The sequence below is a fragment of the Clinocottus analis genome, unplaced genomic scaffold, assembly GCF_023055335.1.
Source record: "Clinocottus analis isolate CAN_PGR_092001 unplaced genomic scaffold, fCliAna1.0.p SCAF_16, whole genome shotgun sequence".
NCBI lineage: Eukaryota > Metazoa > Chordata > Actinopteri > Perciformes > Cottidae > Clinocottus > Clinocottus analis.
The window spans coordinates 1,979,195-1,996,846 of record NW_027175887.1 but is presented as its reverse complement, the minus strand read 5'-3'; the positions used below and the strand labels follow the sequence as shown (position 1 = coordinate 1,996,846).

General features: G+C 45.2%; 1 protein-coding gene across 7 annotated transcripts in view; it reads left to right on the top strand.

The window, feature by feature from the left end:
* Positions 1–17,652, top strand: part of caskin1 (CASK interacting protein 1) — an 85,419-nt gene that overhangs the window by 31,955 nt on the left and 35,812 nt on the right. For all 7 annotated transcript variants that reach the window (XM_068578006.1, XM_068578007.1, XM_068578013.1 and 4 more), the window contains exon 2: positions 16,064–16,115. In XM_068578006.1, coding sequence (XP_068434107.1) covers positions 16,064–16,115 — 52 coding nt within the window. The remainder of the gene's footprint in view (positions 1–16,063; positions 16,116–17,652) is intronic.

The window sequence follows — 17,652 nt, the reverse complement described above, 5'->3', positions numbered from 1 at the left end:
ACAACTCCAGTGAAACCTGCTCCGTGGAAGCGTTTGAAGAAGTAGAACATCAGCCATGAACAGATGGAGCCTAAAGGGCTTTAGATGTGCTTGATGCTCAGCTCCACTAATAGAAATCTTGATGAAAGAAACATGGCTCTGGTTTTTCCGTGCCTGTGTGTGTGTGTGTGTGTGTGTGTGTGTGTGTGTGTGTGTGTCTGCTCTGCTGCCGGTGACACGGAGACATCTCATCGCACTGATTATTCCAGTCAGGCTGACGATAACACAGTTGTTTACAGCAGGGCACTGCCGTTTCCGGCAGAAAGACTTGTGATTATCCAGATAAGATGGACGCACTTTTTAAGAAGGAGGAAAAAGATTTTGTGTAATTGGCCCGTCCATAAGTCTCTCACCAACCGGAGCGCAGTAACTCTCATGCCGTGTCATATTTTCCTTGTTGTCACGGTGGGTTTGTGTGTTTGTGGGTTTGTGAGCTTGTCGCGGTTAACACTGTGTAATAGGTGATTATGTGTTTTGAAAACTTTACGTTTCTACATAAAAACGTGCAGCTAGCGGGACGTTAGCGCATCATTATCCTGTTGGAAACTGTGCAACCAATTTTGTCTCCAGACGTCCTTGGAACCCCAACATGATTCCAATACTTGTGTTTATTGTATGTATTTGTTTAGCAAAGCCTTGGAAAAATGTACATCTGTAAAGAAATTGAGCCAGATTCCCCAAAAATTCCTCCTCAAGTGGTCAATAAGACACCTTTTTCTTTTTGGACAAATTAGGACCTAAAAAATTGGAATCTGCAAAAAAAAATCCCAATGAAACAAAACATTGGCCTGTTACGAAGGAGTTTGGTTCAAAAATGGAAAAATATTACGTATTTTATGCCAAAAGATTGTCTGAATGGGGCATGCTGGGACTTCGATTTCCAAAAGGTTAAGTGGCAAAATCATTTCTATGCTAGTTACTGAAGACAAACTGAACGTGCACACATGCAGCTTTTGCTTTCTTATGATAAAGACGACCTCGATAGGAACAGTGTTGTTCATTTTATCGTCTTCTGTCTGGATCTCCAGGTGATGTGGGCGTTCACATTTACTCTGTAATCAGTAGCTCTAGCTTCTCTTTTTGTCTGTTCAACTTGTTTTAACAGCTGGATCAGTTTGACGTCCTGGATACATCCTTCAGATGTTCAAGACATTCTGTCTGTTTTGCTGCAAAATCACATTTTTGTTTTTCAAGGCGTGCAGTTAGTGACAGTGTGGCTCCATGCTAGCTCAGCTTGTTAGCAAAGGATCAAGTAGCTGTTATAATTCCAAATTCATGTAGAAAAGTAACCAACTTGTACGTAATTAGACACATAAATATACTGAGTATGACACATCTGTTTGAGAGATAAATGATGGACAAAATGAATACGCATATGTTTGTTGTATTGAACGATGCTACATATATCTGCTTCTTCTTCTTCTTTGGCATCTGAGGCGGTGAGTGGAAACTCAGCACCCTCCTCGCTCCCTCGTCCCGTCCCCTGGCTGCACACATTGTAGGTCTTTCCCAACACATCCAGGTCAACAAGACGCCACGTTCGACCTCGCGGCTCCGCGCCCTGTGCCCGGCTCCGCTTGTCTCCGCCGCGCCGCTCCACCCGGTTCTCAGAGATAGCGCCCGCGAGGTGTTCCCCGCATGAGGGCGCCGTCTTTTTGGGAAAACAATGTCGGTTAGAAAACAAGAGATGTTTCAGCAGGGGTTCAATTGAGGACCACTCTTGTATCCATGGAGACAGCATCCAATGGTAATCAGAGTGTGTGTGTGTGTGTGTATGTGAGTGTGTGTGTGTGAGTGTGTCAGTGTGTGTGTGAGTGTGTCAGTGTGTGGTGAAAGCAGGGGTTAGAGTTTCACTACGTGTATAAATAGCAGGTTATAATGGAAATAAAGCCATCGTCCTAGTAAAAGCCTGTCGTGTTACACTACAGTGCACTACACACTACTTTTCCTACCACACACTCCACCGGACAACATTTCACAGAATCCCCTGCACGGACGACATGTAACCGTAAATAAAGATGTATTTTAGTTTTAATCTCACTGTAAAACTAGTTACTTTTGGCATTTTGACAAAACGGAAAAACTTAAAAAGACGCTATTCTTCTCACTCAATCCTGTTTTGCTGCTCGGCTCATATTTTGAACATCGTTACCTGAGGAAATGCTTCCAGGGTTGAGATTAACAGACGCGTTTGGCAACGCAATCCCTCTGTACACACATCTTCAACATGCAGAGAAATCCAAAGACAGAGCTGCTGTGCCTCATTACAGCTGCTAACCTACGATTAAACTATCACCGGTCAGACCAGCCTTTAGCAAACATCAATTAGCAATCACAGCCCCGCCACGCTGAGGCCTCTCTTTCACTTTCAGTTCATTACAGTTCTACAAAATGCCCCAAAAAATGATACCAATGAAATCTTTTAAGCTGTCAGCTTGTATTGGCCATATATTTGTGTAGATTCATAATATTGTTAAACAGCACAGCAATAATATAGTTTATTACAGTCTGCTCGCATCGATCGGTTTGTCTTTTAATCACTTCCTGTTTGGGCGCTTCCTGTCCTGCCGTCTGTTCCCTCTTTATCAATCTCTTGGAAAGTCGGAAAGTCTCTCCTCTCTTATTCAATCACCCCACTTCCTGTTTACCTGGTTTGTGTGTGTGTGTGTGTGTGTGTGTGTGTGTGTGTGTGTGTGCAGCTGAGCAAATATGGATCGGAACTTATCATCACTCGTCATCCTGTCCTGTGCACTTTGCCAGTCGTTGTGCACACAAACAGAAAACAGCCCCGTGCACATAACTATCATTCATCCTGAGCCTGCAAGCTGCTGCAGCAGACGCACGGCTGGGTTCAAACCCACTGTGGCTGAGTTTGAACAAAGCTCTGCTCCAACTTAATAGCAACAGAGTGCTACATCGCACGTTTAGTGACAAGGAGACGCTCTTACATCAGGTCACAAGGTACAAATCAAGAAAAAAAACATGGTATAAATCCAAAAAACAAACATGTTGAGTATCAAATTAAACATAAAATCGGGCTACAATAATATATATAATCCCCATGTACAACCTCTAAACGCAACTCAAACAATAAATAGGATTAGGGGTTAGTGTTAGCGTGAGGGCTTAAAGGGCTACGGCGTGTGTCAGTCAAGACTAAACCAGAGTTTCTTGCTGTAACGTCTTCAATATCTCGAGCACACTGTTTAGGTTTTCAAGTCTGTAGCATAGTTTCACCAAGAAGGAAGTCCACAGCCATGCGAGCGGCTTTTCATCAGGATGTACTTAAGCACCACAGCGCCCCAAGGTTAATGCTAATATCCGCATGCTAAGTTGCTCACGATGACGATGCTAACCTGCTGATATTTCGAGCCGTCCTAAATCACAATTTGTCAAATCCCACAGCAGAATGACACGCAACCGGCTTTCCACTCGCAAACAGGAGGCCGCTGGACTTCTTTTACTTTTCTATTTCTCTACGAATGTATTGAACACTTTTGCTGCTCGATTAAACTTAAAGTCTAACTAAAATGGCGGAAGTTTATTTTGAAAAGAAAGTGAACGCAACGAGCAGAAGCTAGCATGTGTAGCTACAGCGTCGTAGTTCCAAGAGTTGAGCCATTTGACGAGCTGAGAGTGAGAATTTATTGGATATTTAAATGTCATGTTAACAAGGTGCTACCATGCTGACATCTGGTAGCAACACAACACACAGCTGAGGTTGTTTGCAGGTCCAGTGTTTGGTTCTAAACCTCAGTAGGATTCGGCCTCTGGGGACCATGAACATCTGTGCAAAAATGCCCACGTTATGAGATAATCCTGAAGTAAAGTGGACCGACTGCCTGCAGACCCACACGGTCTCTCTGGAGCGCGGCCACGAGCGAGGTTAAAAAAAACCATCGGGATTAATCGATACATTTTGGTTGAGTTATGAATGAAGTAACGGACATTGATGTGTTGTGTCATCGACACATCGAGCTCACATGTGATCGCTAAGTTTTCTTTTTTAAGCAATCCTCCAGACGACTGGGCTTTGGAGGGTTGCTGATTGGAACCAGGACTTTACTAATGTTGTAACTTTTTTCTTGTATAATTCCATGACTGGTGATTTATAGTGAACTGGTCCTGTGCAGGTGTTTCATGCTCCCAGAGTCAGGGGAGATCTATTTATTCCCAACATAGATGTAAGACTCAAACAGGGAAACAGAGAAGAAAGAGAGTAGAGACAGTATTCTGTGTATGTGGACAATCATTGCACCTGTATGCGGTTGTTGCACTTAAAGGTTCAATCATTTTGTCCTTGTAAGTGAGAACCAGGAAGGAGGGAACGTAAAGATCATTTCTTTTCAGCAGTCCAAAGGAAGACTAGAGAAAATGTGCTGTGGGAATACGCAAAGACACACTATGACAACTATGCACACTGGGGAGAATTTGTCGCATTGCTGTGTCCCATTTACACAAACATGTATACAAATCACTTATTTTGAAGTGTCCTCCCAACGTTATCTACCCAATAAACTAATCGGACCAGCAAATGTGATGCTAACGCTAGCTGTTGTGGCTAACCCTGTTTGGTGACATAAAACATTAGCAAGTGCATATCAGCTTTATTATTGTCTTTATTGTATAGCCAAACACTAGGATATTTGATGCTAATGCTAGCTCTTTTGGCTAACCCTGTTCGGTGACATAAAACATTAGCAAGTGCATATCAGCTTTATTATCGTCTTCATCCGTAACATATGTACTTAACGCCTAACCAAGTACTTTTGTTGCTCAAGTAAACCTGAAATCTAACTAAACAAACCTTTTGTAAGTTCATGTTAAAGCTAAAAGCTAGCTTATTTGCAGCTAGGTATGACATCAGCAGGAACAAAGGATTCCATTGGTCCAACATATTTGCTCTTTAAAAGTCTCTCCTAATATTTTTTTCCATGAGCTTGAATGTTCTCCAGGGATGTGCAAGCATTTCTCTTTTAAAAATGTCTTTTGTGCATGTGTACCAGGGAAGTGAAGATGGCAGAGAGAAACAGGTGAGAGGTCAGGAGAGAGGATGTGAGGACGTGAGGACATGAGGATGTGAGGATGTGAGGACATGAGGATGTGAGGACGTGAGGATGTGGGGATGTGAGGACATGAGGATGTGAGGATGTGAGGACATGAGGATGTGAGGACGTGAGGATGTGGGGACGTGAGGACGTGAGGATGTGAGGATGTGAGGACGTGAGGATGTGGGGACGTGAGGACATGAGGATGTGAGGATGTGAGGACATGAGGATGTGAGGACGTGAGGATGTGAGGACATGAGGATGTGAGGACGTGAGGATGTGGGGACGTGAGGACGTGAGGATGTGAGGACGTGAGGATGTGGGGACGTGAGGATGTGAGGATGTGAGGACATAAGGACATGAGGATGTGAGGACGTGAGGATGTGAGGACATGAGGATGTGAGGAGGGATATCGGACAGAGTAGAAGGCCGATGTTCAAGGTTAAACGAGTAATTGATCAGGTCACAGAGTAACAAGACGGTGCAGGTCTGCTTGTTTCATGTGGGAGTCAGTTCATCACACACACTTCTTCCCTCCTGTGCTCGAGGCTTCAGACACAGATGTGTCAGTATCACACGTATGTGCTCTAGGGTGATGTGTGTGTGTGTGTTTGGAGAGTTAGAACGGATATGACGTGTGTATTTATAGTAAATTAATTCACTTGGCCGCCCCTCTGACTTTCTCTGGAACGCCTTGAACTCTGTGTGTGTCTGTGTGTGTGTGTCAGTGCACGTTGCATGCGTTTGTGACGTTGTCATGGCGTAGCGAGCACGCGCGCCCTCATCTTGCGTCGCGTGACCTCGTCCGGTCTGACGGCGTGCGACTGCTGGCCGCTGCTCGCTCATAACGCGGCTGTCAATCAATGAAAGTGTCCCACGGCGGCACTGTGAGTGACAGAGATGGTCCCGGGTTCAATTAGGGAGAGAGAGAGAGAGAGAGAGAGAGAGAGATTATCTGGGCAGTATGGACATCAGTCCTACTCTATTTTAGTCTAATCGAGTTCTAACGTCTGGTTTATTTAAGAAACGGCTGCACTTAAGCTCCTCGTCCAGCGTCTGTTTCACTGATCTGCATTCCAGGATGACGGATCTTTGTGCTCAGAGGCCACAGTTCCTTTGAATTGTGTGAATTATTTTGTACGTGTGATGGTGTTTTTATTATAACTTCATAGCCAAACTTGTCGTAAAATACGTAGGGCTGCAACTAACACTTGTTTCCATTATGCCTTCATCGTGTGGATTGTTTTCTTCTGTTTGAAATGGACAGCATGACTTCCCTTGTTGTTGAATTGTTGATTTTTTGCTGATGAAATGATAGTAATAATAATTAATAAGCGTTCTCTGTATTCACATGTTTTTAGTTGTGTCTCATCCTCACGTTAGTGTGTAGTTTGTATGGCTGGTCGCACTGCGTGACCTCACGACTCACAACTATTCCTAAAAGTGATCAAACCGAAGTTGTAACCACTGACAAAAAGGACCACTTACTAGCTTTCCCCCCCGGAGCCTTCAACCACATCCTATTCTGGGAGGCTTCCTCTCGACCCGGGGGTCGTACCTTCACCCGTACGTCTCGAGGAGAATCCCTCATGTGTAGCGTGAACGCTGCTGAAGTCTCCGGCGTTGCAGTGCTTTTCCCCGGCCGTGGTTTCTAACCGCGCTGCCCTCCGTTTTAATGGCTCCCTTTTGGCTTTGCTGTGATTCACACAATTAGTGCGTTTACCACCACACATCCCATACAGGGAGAGAGAGAGAGAGAGAGAGCGAAGGAGAGAAAGTCTATACTTACAGTAATTAAGGAGTTAACTGTCGTAATGAACCGCTGGTCCGCTGCATGGAGCTCGGCTGATCTGGAGTCAGCTGGATGTCTGAGTGGAGGGTCTCTCTCTGGAGGAGGCAGATGCTGTTTTACTCCGTCTGGAAGAGAGGATGTCACGCTGTCACCTCTGTCATCACAGCACTGAGGATGTGTGTGTGTGTGTGTGTGTGTGTGTCTGCCGCGCACATACACATTTAGATGTGCATGTGCAGAACGAGTCGACATGTATAGGGAGAGCTGGAGGATGCTTGTTGCCTGGCAACCGCCTCTGTGCAACCCAGAGCTGCCTAGCTGTCTGTGCGTGTGTGTGTGTGTGTGTGTGTGTGTGTGTGTGTGTGGGCAGGGAATCGGTTCGGGCCGCAGGCTGAGGTGTTGCGGCAACATCGTGAAATCAGTATTTTCCCAGAGTTCTGCTGCAGCAGGCAACACAATGGTGAAGTAATTCAGTGTGTGTGTGTGTGTGTGTGTGTGTGTGTGTGTGTGTGCAGAATCTGCAGGTATAGCACATGACACATACATATTTATGTGGAGGGTTTTACTTGCTTTTAAATACATATATTTGTGCGTCGTATCGTGGGGTTGCATATAAATCCTGTACACAACCACCATGTTGTGGGATTAAATCTCTTGGCGGCAACGTGTGGGCGTGGACAGACTGGGGCTTTACGAGGGCGGGACAAATGACCCCATTGATGCATTTTATTGGTCCAGAAGCTCTTTTTTTTATTATCTAAAAAAATAAATAAACTCAATAAAGTAAACATTCACTTAGTTATTCTCCTCTTTGGAACTGAAAAACACAACTTCTTTCTACCGTTCCAACAATCGGCATCTCTGGTTTGGTCCAACAATTCTTCTGAATCCTTAATTCACCAAGTTAGATGTGAAAATGCGCTTTTGTTTGAGCCAGATGCTCTCACTCCTTCTTCTAAAGCGGACCATCAAATCAACCAAATGAAATGACAACGCAGCCCTCCAGTGAACCTGCATCATGCCACCGTCCACATGCTTCACGCTGAGCAGCACGACTCCTTTCCATCCGAGCGTCGGTGATCTGGATGGAAAAACAGCAACAGATGTGGAACTGGCGCCCTAAAAATGACCCCACCCCCCTCCAACTCCCGCCGCCGTGCCTCCTCCCGGCTCAGCTCGCTCTTTGGCGGGACGCTTGGGTTCCAGTCGCGCCGCACGTTTGATCTCGCAACCCTCTTGTTTTAAAACTCAGCGAGCGTCCGGCCGGGTTCAAACCACCGCTGTTCGCTCATTGGTCGTTAAAGGAATAAGGAGAGATGTGGACATTACGTCATGTTCCTTTCAATGGGTATCGCTCGCAATTGTCAGGAATTACAAATGTGTTTAAGAGTGTGTGTGTGTGTGTGTGTGTGAGCAGTGAGCAGATGGCGTGTGTGTGTGCTACCTGCTCAGGAAGCTCAGTCCAAGTGTTGATGAGGAGAGAGGAAGCAGGGAGGGTCAACGAGGATCAAACAGCTCCTGCGGTTACCACGCCGACGCACGCACACACACACACACACACACACACACACATACGCACACAAGCACAGTTCATCTGTCCAATAGTTTACGCGGATAAATTATTAACGCTATTTATACTGAGACACCAGAGTTATGTGCTTCACAAATCATTGTAATGCTTGTGTTTGGCTGTGTGTGTGTGTGTGTGTGTGTGTGTGTGTGTGTGTGTGTGTGTGTGTGTGTGTGTGTGTGTGTGTACACGTTCATGATACAGCACTTTTGTGTGTGTGTGTGTGTCGTCGATTTACTGTGTGCGCGTACATCTGGCAGGCAGTGGACGATGTTGGCCGAGCTCCCGCGCTCGCCCGCTCTGCCCTTATATGACGTCTCCTCCAGAGCGTCTGTCCTGATTGGATGACGAGGTCATGAGGTCCACACACACACACGGGCGAAGCAGAGAGATGGCTCTTTAATGCGTTAACCAGATCCAAACCAGCGGCTCTCGGGTGTGTGCGCGCGTGGAGTTGCAAAGTGGGCGGGGTTATTTAATGAGGATTATCATCCCGTCATATTACTGGTTAAAAAGCAGGACTACAGTAAGAAGGAATAACCAAAACTACCAATCCAGTTACCTAAATATCCAAGAGTTTAGCACCAAATGTGACGAGTGATGTGGAGACGACACACACTGAGGCAACTGAGGCAATGCAACTGACTGAAGGTAGAGCGCAGGACACTGACATGTTACCGATCAAGTTGTTCTGCTGAATTTCTCAGCAAACAGACGCGGAGCAACGTGATCGTTCACCGGCGTCGTGTTTGTGTCCGCCTGATGAATGCGAGTCCAATATTCCCCGCGCACTTTACCTCCGCTTCACCCAGCAGATCCTCGCACAAAAGTTCGTACGATATTTTATGGAGAGTTTCTGTGCATTCCTACGAACGCACAGAAACATATTAAGCGCATACAGTCTGTTAAAAATTTGTTTTTCTAGGTTTAGGAAAAGATCGTAAAATTACGATAGGTCTAGCAAACAAAACTACTTAGCTAGGTTTAGGAAAAGATCGTAAAATTACGATAGGTCTAGCAAACAAAACTACTTAGCTATGTTTAGGGAAAGATCGTAAAATTACGATAGGTCTAGCAAACAAAACTACTTAGCTAGGTTTAGGGAAAGATCGTAAAATTACGATAGGTCTAGCAAACAAAACTACTTAGCTAGGTTTAGGAAAAGATCGTAAAATTACGATGGGTGTAGCAAACAAAACTACTTAGCTAGGTTTAGGGAAAGATCGTAAAATTACGATAGGTGTAGCAAACAAAACTACTTAGCTAGGTTTAGGGAAAGATCGTAAAATCACGATAGGTCTAGCAAACAAAACTACTTAGCTAGGTTTAGGGAAAGATCGTAAAATTACGATAGGTCTAGCAAACAAAACTACTTAGCTAGGTTTAGGAAAAGATCGTAAAATTACGATAGGTCTAGCAAACAAAACTACTTAGCTAGGTTTAGGGAAAGATCGTAAAATTACGATAGGTCTAGCAAACAAAACTACTTAGCTAGGTTTAGGGAAAGATCGTAAAATTACGATAGGTCTAGCAAACAAAACTACTTAGCTAGGTTTAGGAAAAGATCGTGTTTGGGGTTAAAATAAGTACGTAAGTTACGTGACACGTAAACCGACGTTAACTTCTCGTTTCTCATGCTCAGTGGTTGTCTGGAGGAAATACTGTTTGTTTGACCCGCCCACCTCCACTCCTGCCCCGCACCATGTGACCTTTTGTGCTCTTCATACTTCCTGGTTTCTCTTTTGTTCTGCTTTGTGGGATATCTACTGACGAGAGCCGTGAGCGTGGACCCAAACAGGAAAGCATGAATACTCCGTCACCCAACAACCAGCAATTTCTAATATATTCGTGCAGGTGTGTGTACGTGTGTGCGACACGAGTGTAGTTTTACGACATTCCTGACCGGATGCCACTGGGACTGTCCAAGAATAAAGAGGCGACCTTAATATTGCAGCATTGATGCGTGAACACAGGCCCCGCCACCGAGTCCGCCAATGTAACTGCACTGCGAGCGCTACGCTGGAGCGACAGAGAGGAAAATGATTACGTGAGTCAGAGAATAGAAATACTATCACCTTCCTCATTTGCAAGACCTGGAGGGAATTGATGGCAGAGGAAGAAAGGGGAAAATGAGGAAAGAGGGGGCGGAGAGGTGGATGAAATAGTCCGAGGAGGGGGAACGGGGACAGATCAATCAGGACCGAGACAACAGGTCCACTTTCAGCGAGCACGCCGGAGTTCAGCGCACTATTTTCCATCCTCGCTGCCAGAAAGAGAGAGAGAGAGAGAGAGAAGAAGGGAAAAGAAATTCGGAGAGACAGGAGAAAGGCATGAGAGCGGAGGCTATAAGCTAACGTTTCCTTTCCATTAGTTTCCCTCTGAACTAAATGGACTCCATGTGATAGAACAATGTAAACTCCCTTGTTTAAAAATCGCCTGTAGAAAAAAAACCTCTGTCTTCCTCTGGATATGTTATATAACAGCGCAGCATATTAAGAAAAGCAATGACACTGTTCTCTTTTCCTTTCTCATGAGGATAAAATCAGCCCATTTTTTGCCACGGGGCAAGAAAGCAGAGAATCAGCAGACTGCAAATAATCCCCCTGTAAAAACCTTGTAGTCTACAACCTCGACTGCCTCCGTCTCATAATTTGACGATGGATATGTGTCACCTTTTCCAACATGCATGCGTAGACACTACAATTAAAACATCTGTAACCAACAAGTCAACCAGGAGGGTGGTGTTACTCACACGCTCGTATGTCACTCATGTACAGGAACTGTTTCACACTTCAGTTAAGAGTCTCGTGGACATTTTGTAGGAATGCAAATGACTGAACATCCAGCCAGGAACACGACCTCGCTCAACAGAGCGTCGTGCTGTTTGTTTAATCCGTCCAGACAGGGATGGCCATTTTTAGCCACGCTAGCAGCAAGGCTCTTGGCATGGAGGTGGAGGTCTGTTGGTCTGTTGGTTGGTCATTCATTGTGTTTCTTGTCTATACTTATGTTCATATCCAATATTATGCAACACACCTTTAAAACCTATGTTTCAATTTTTTTTGGACAATCCTTTTTAATAATGTGTGTATGTATATGTTGTGTTGTGTGATGTCTCGAGCTACTTGGACCCTGAATTTCCCTTCAGGGATCAAAAAGTAATTTTCTATCTATCTATCTGTCTAACTATCTATCTATCTATCTATCTATCTATCTATCTATCTATCTATCTGTCTATCTGTCCATCTGTCCATCTATCTATCTATCTATCTATCTATCTGTCTATCTGTCCATCTGTCCATCTATCCGTCTATCCGTCTGTCCGTCTACCCACCCATCCATCCATCCATCTATCCATCCATCTATCTATCCATCTATCTATCTATCCATCTATCTATGTGCAGCATATTTCAACACACTAACAGTTGCTGATATTCTATTGAATCCTGAAGCAATATTTCTTCATTTGCAGTATTTTATATATATATATTTTCTCTTTTCGAACCCACACAATGTTTCTTTCTTTTGCGTTATCGTTTCACCAAAGGCAGTGTGCCAACACCCCGACTTGCACACAAAGAGAAGAAAGCTCCCCAAAACCCCCCAAAGGGTTCAACACTTTTAATTGACTTTATAAAAACAGATTTTTTCATTCCTCAGTTTCTTAGAGATTACTCGCCTCCAGCGTTTTCAGAGAAGCTTCGCTTCCGTGGGAAAGTTTATTTTCAGATTTCCACAAAACAGTCCGAAGCCAAAATGAATATTTGAAATGGCTGGTGGGCCGCTGAAGATTTCTATATTGTGCAGCATTTTATGATGTGTGGCTCCGCGCCGCAGGCCGGTCCAGGCCGGTAGGAGACGAGGAACACATAAGGGTGCAGACGCTTTAAGTGACTCCAACCGGCCTGCAGACAGAGTCCAACATTACAGAAGACAAGAATGCTGCAGTGTGTTTTTAATGTGTGTGTGTCTGTTGTTTTTTTTCCATATTTAAAAGTGCGTGGCATTTTCTGTTAGGACATGAATGTATTTATGAGTTCCAGCAGCGCACGCACACACACACACACACACACACACACACACACACACACACACACACACACACACATACACACACACACACACACACAGGCATGGACACACTGATGCAATAGCAAAAACTTTGACAGGAGGTATTTATCACCCAGTTCGCTTTTTGAACCAGGTGTGTGTGTGTGTGTGTGTGTGTGTGTGTGTGTGTGTGTGTGTGTGTGTTCATACTAATTAGTCTGCTGAGAGCGATCATCATATTCTCTTTTCTCTGCACACAGTACAGTCCTCGCCGCTCATGCAGTTGAACGTCATCCTGCAGCTCAGAGGTGAGGGCGGGCGTGTTGAACGACGGCGCTCTGCGTGGTCACAGTTCTGGAGAAAAGGAGGAAGTCACGTCTGCTTGAGCAGGAGGGTCAGGGTCGATGGACATGGGACTTCCACCCAGCATCGTCGTTCGTGCATAACCCAAAAGTCAATATGACATATTTCAAGTTAAGTTACGTAACTATAAGTAACCTTCGAACTTAAGTTAGCATACTGAAGTTAGCATACCTAACTATGTAACTAATGTACTTATTTTAACTCCAGCCACATGATTTTACTAAACTCAACCTGGGTTCTGTTGCCTAAACCTAGCCAAGTTGTTGAACACAACTTGATTTAAAAAAGGAGAAAAAAAATTGGCACATACAGAACAGATTTTAGGTCCCTTGAGATTATTAAATATCTGGTTAAATCTCAAGGGACTCAACACACAGAATACGTCCCGTCCTCGTCTCCTACATGGATCATTAACTGGTGAAGATGCTAACATTTTGCTTGTCTTTTAGCACGATAGCATGTGATAGCATGTGATAGCATGTAGCCATCAAATTAATATGTTAGAACCTTTTTACATGAATCTCATTTTAAAATGAGTCTGCTGTGAACATGAAGACGGCAGCAGGAAACAGCGTTTCCGGCCCACTCGTACAGCTAATGTTAGCTTCATTCACTCGCTAGCTACAGCCGACACATTTCTCAGCAACAGCGTTTGTCTATCTCTATTATTACGGCCTCATTGTTTCAGGTTCTCAGCTGGTAACTGGTCCACCGTGTGTCGTCACCTGCATCAGGCCGCCTGAGAACAGAGAGCCCGACAGGTGTAGCCACAGTTAGCTTAGCGAGCAGTCAAGTCACCAAATTCAGGGGCATTTTGGAGAGTTGGCATTTTAGGGAAATGTCGGGAAATAGCTGAGTGGCACAGACGACACTTGAGGCAAAATGCAGCCATCAAAAAAAGGAAAGTAGATTTCACATAACAAGAGCAACATGCGACCGGAGGGGTTCAGGTCTGATGACGTCATCGAGTCACAAGTCAGAGGCTGCCGGACAGACGTACCGGGAACACAGACCGATGTGTCTTTGTTCCTTTTAGGGAAGAGGCGAGTCATTGCACGGCGCTTGGTAATACATAACCTTGTTTTATTTTTTCATTTGCTCCATTCTCGTCTCTTAAAAAATTTTGTGTTATTGTTTCTCTAAACAAGCTTCTCTCCATGTTGACCGCAACTTCACCACGCCTTCGTGTGAGTGCATGTGAGTGGATGCACATCAGGTTCCTATGTTACGCCCCTCTCACAGCTCACACACACACACACACACACACACACACACACACACACACACACACACACACACTTAGAGGAGTCAGATAGTGCCTTTAAAAGCTCTTTGTCCATGTTTGTATGAGAGAGAGAGAGAGAGAGAGAGAGAGAGAGAAAGAGAGAGAGAGAGAGAGAGAGAGAGAGAGAGAGAGAGAGAGAGAGAGATGAGTGAGTCTCTGCTTTAGCGGCCAGAAATAGCTTGTTAGGAAATCAATGCTCTTCTCCCAGTGGCGCTGGGAGCTCTCTCCTCTACAATGGAGGGACTGTCCTGTTTCCTGCACCCTGGAGAGGGTGTGTGTGTGTGTGTGTGTGTGTGTGTGTGTAAAGCAGAAAGAGAGGGTACAGACTCCGCTTGGCTGCATGTCAGCTGACATGAGACATGAAAACAAGGGGCAGGAAATGAGCGCCGTGATGTGGGTGACAGGAGGCTGCGCTCTGCCTCCCTCTACCTGTCGAGAAGGTAGAGCAGAGTATGTGTCACTTGTCTGGTGACGCAGCGTCGGATCCGGAGAGAGGTCGTTGACCCCGCCGTCGGTTTCCTCACCTGTGACATTGCTTTTGGCAGCGAGCCAGTCAGCGGGCCTCCTGAGCCGTGACGTCATCACTGTGAATAATAGAGACGCCCGACGCCATTTTCTCCTTCCTGATACCGAGACTTTCAATCTGACACCCTGCATTTAAAAAATGAACTAAAAAAGATTTAATAATATATAGCTTTGCTTTGCTTTCAAAGAAGTGTATTTATTCACATTTCTTGGCAAAAATGAAAAAAAAAGCTTGTATTTGATGATGATGCAATCACCTTCGCTCAATACAAATCTACAGTGAGTAGAGCGTGAACAGAAGATGTGTTCGTCACAATGAATGTCGCGTTATTGTGGAGAAAATAGAGTGTTGTATTTCCGTTGTCGCGTAAATGAGCTGATAAATGAAATGGCAACTTGAGACTTGAGACTTTGAGACAGTCGATCAAACGTAAACTCAGTAAATCTGTAGCTCGACAACCTTTTGAGAAATAGAAGTATTGGCTTTCTTGCTGACAGTCAGAAGAGAAGATTGATGCCACTCTCATGTGACTACAGTTCATCATGAAGCTACAGACACCAGCCGGTTAGCCTAGCTTAGCATAAGTAGCTGTGGATGTGGTTTTGTGGATTCTTTTTTTTTGCCGTGCACACTTTCTAAAAATCCTTCTGGATACAATCAGGATGTGCCAGAACAACTAGCTCCGGTCATCTGGGCATAGTTTCTGTGTTGCTGTCTCTATACTTCTGTACCGAGCAGCAGGCGTTGGCGTCGTGTCCATGAGGAAGATGACGACACGACCGTGTTACGTTGCAGTCTTTGTTGCCATACTTTCACGAGGCCGTGTTGTCACATGACTACATAATGCGACATCTGCATTTCAGTGTGGTGGGCCGCAAAGAGACAATGTAAATGTATTCATGGAGAGCGATTAACAAGCAGGTCACAAAGTGCACAAAGTGCACAAAGTGCACAAAGTGCCCTCAGCACGAGGCCAAAGTGGTGCACTAAACCGTCACGTGCAGCACATTCAATTTGAAGCGTTTTCTTTCGCATATCTTATAATTTCCTTTGTAATTCTTTAAAATATGTTAAAAAAAGTGTAAAAAATGTTTAAGGAAGCTGCACATTTTGAATGTAATTCTGCATTCACGCGTCGGCCCCCTGAAGGAGAGACGGATCTCGCCCCATGTGGTCCTGAACTCCAGGAAACGGCGTGCCGAGGGAATATGACGAAGATGTGACTCATAATATAGATGAGTCTCTCGTTTCTTGGAGGGGGAATGCAACGCTTTCAACACAAACATTAAATATAACACCTACATTGTTGTGTAATATTGTGCAAAGGTGGCCGACCGTCCATTTATATGCTGAAAAAATCCATTAATGTTCCACTTTCTTTGTGTTTCAGAGCTCCTCGGGTCGGCAAAGAAAGTGAATGTCAACTTCCAGGACACAGACGGGTGAGTTGCCTCTCCCTCTCTTTCTCACTCCCCCTTTTCTCGTACCCGTCGTCCTCTCTCCACTCATTCCCACGCAGAAAAAGCAGCATTGTCACGACAGTTTTGCCAGCGTCTCTATCGTATTAAAAGCAGAAGGATTAGCCCAGATAGCGCCCGAGTTCATGGCGTGTTTATGTTCATGTGTGACCTCGAGGAGCATTAACGCCGTCAGAAGCCTCGTGTGTGTGTGTGCATGTGTGCGTGTGTGGCTACGGGCCGGTTGTTGAGTGCTTCTAATCGTGAGTTACTGCTTCAAGCCGACAACACGTCAAATGGAGGACTGCGGTCCATCCGGTTTTGTTGGCCCGATGGTTTAAGACCCTGCAGACAAACTCCTCCACGCTTTCCAGAAGAATCATTTCTCAGAACGTAGTCGACCGCGGACGACACACAATGGAGGACTTTAGCGTGACGCACCGATGCCCGCGGGGCGCGGCTGCATGGGCATGCTGGGTATCGGCACTCGATACCTTTTTTTTTCTCTGGATGCGGGGCTGCCTTGTGATTGACAGGTCTCTACCGTAGCGTCGTGATGACGGCGCCACACCACCGCGGTCCAGACATGATCACGTCCGGTCACTGGTTGCAGAAAACCCAAGATGGCGGCAGTCAAATCAAAATCAAGGCTTCGTCACATCAGTCCACAAACCAGCGTCACAATGACTACGCCCACTTCTCATGACTGACGCTCACTGGTAGAGCGGGTCGTCCTTCAATCAGAGGATCGGTGGTTTGATCTCCGCTAGGCTGTGTCCTGTGGGCAAGACACCGAACCCCAAACTTGCCATTTACCACCTCTCTGCCCTTTTCCACCGAATAGATCGAAAGAGGACGGCGAATGTGTTCAAAACGTGATTTTCATCCACGATGCAACAGAGTAATCGCCTATTTGTTTTGGCATGTTTTCCCACGTTAACCCTGCACACACGCGTGGATTTGATAGCAAAAAGAGTGGAAGGGACGCTCGCTGCAGCGGTCTGCTCAACAGCAGCCACATTTCCAGTAAAGTTGATTGTTGCTTTGCCGGCGCTGTGTTCATTTTACAAGCTTGTTTGTGATGCTGCAACGGATGCTGTGTGGCTGGAAACGAACGCTTTGTGGCGGCTCTTTCCTCGCTTTAATTACTGCGCACAACAGACTATGTTGTCTGTAATTTAGATCTGTATATCCTGAATATTGCATCTTACTTGAAGGACAGTTCCTTCAGCTGCTTTCCACACTGTGGCAGGGGATGTGACATCAGCAAACAAAGCAGGGAAAACATTTTTTCAAAGCAGACCGACAGAAGAAACCTTTCTGGAACATTGAAGCGGTTTCAGATGCTCGCGGCGGCCCTGACTTTTTTTTTTCCATTCACGCTGCACTTTCAGTATCTGTTCATCCGTGATGCATGAAAAAAAAAAAAGAAGCTGATTTTCTGCGTCCATGAGTCACGACTGCTTCAGTGTGAGAGTAATTTAAATGGAGCTGAAAGACTGCAAACTGTGCTGAATGAAGT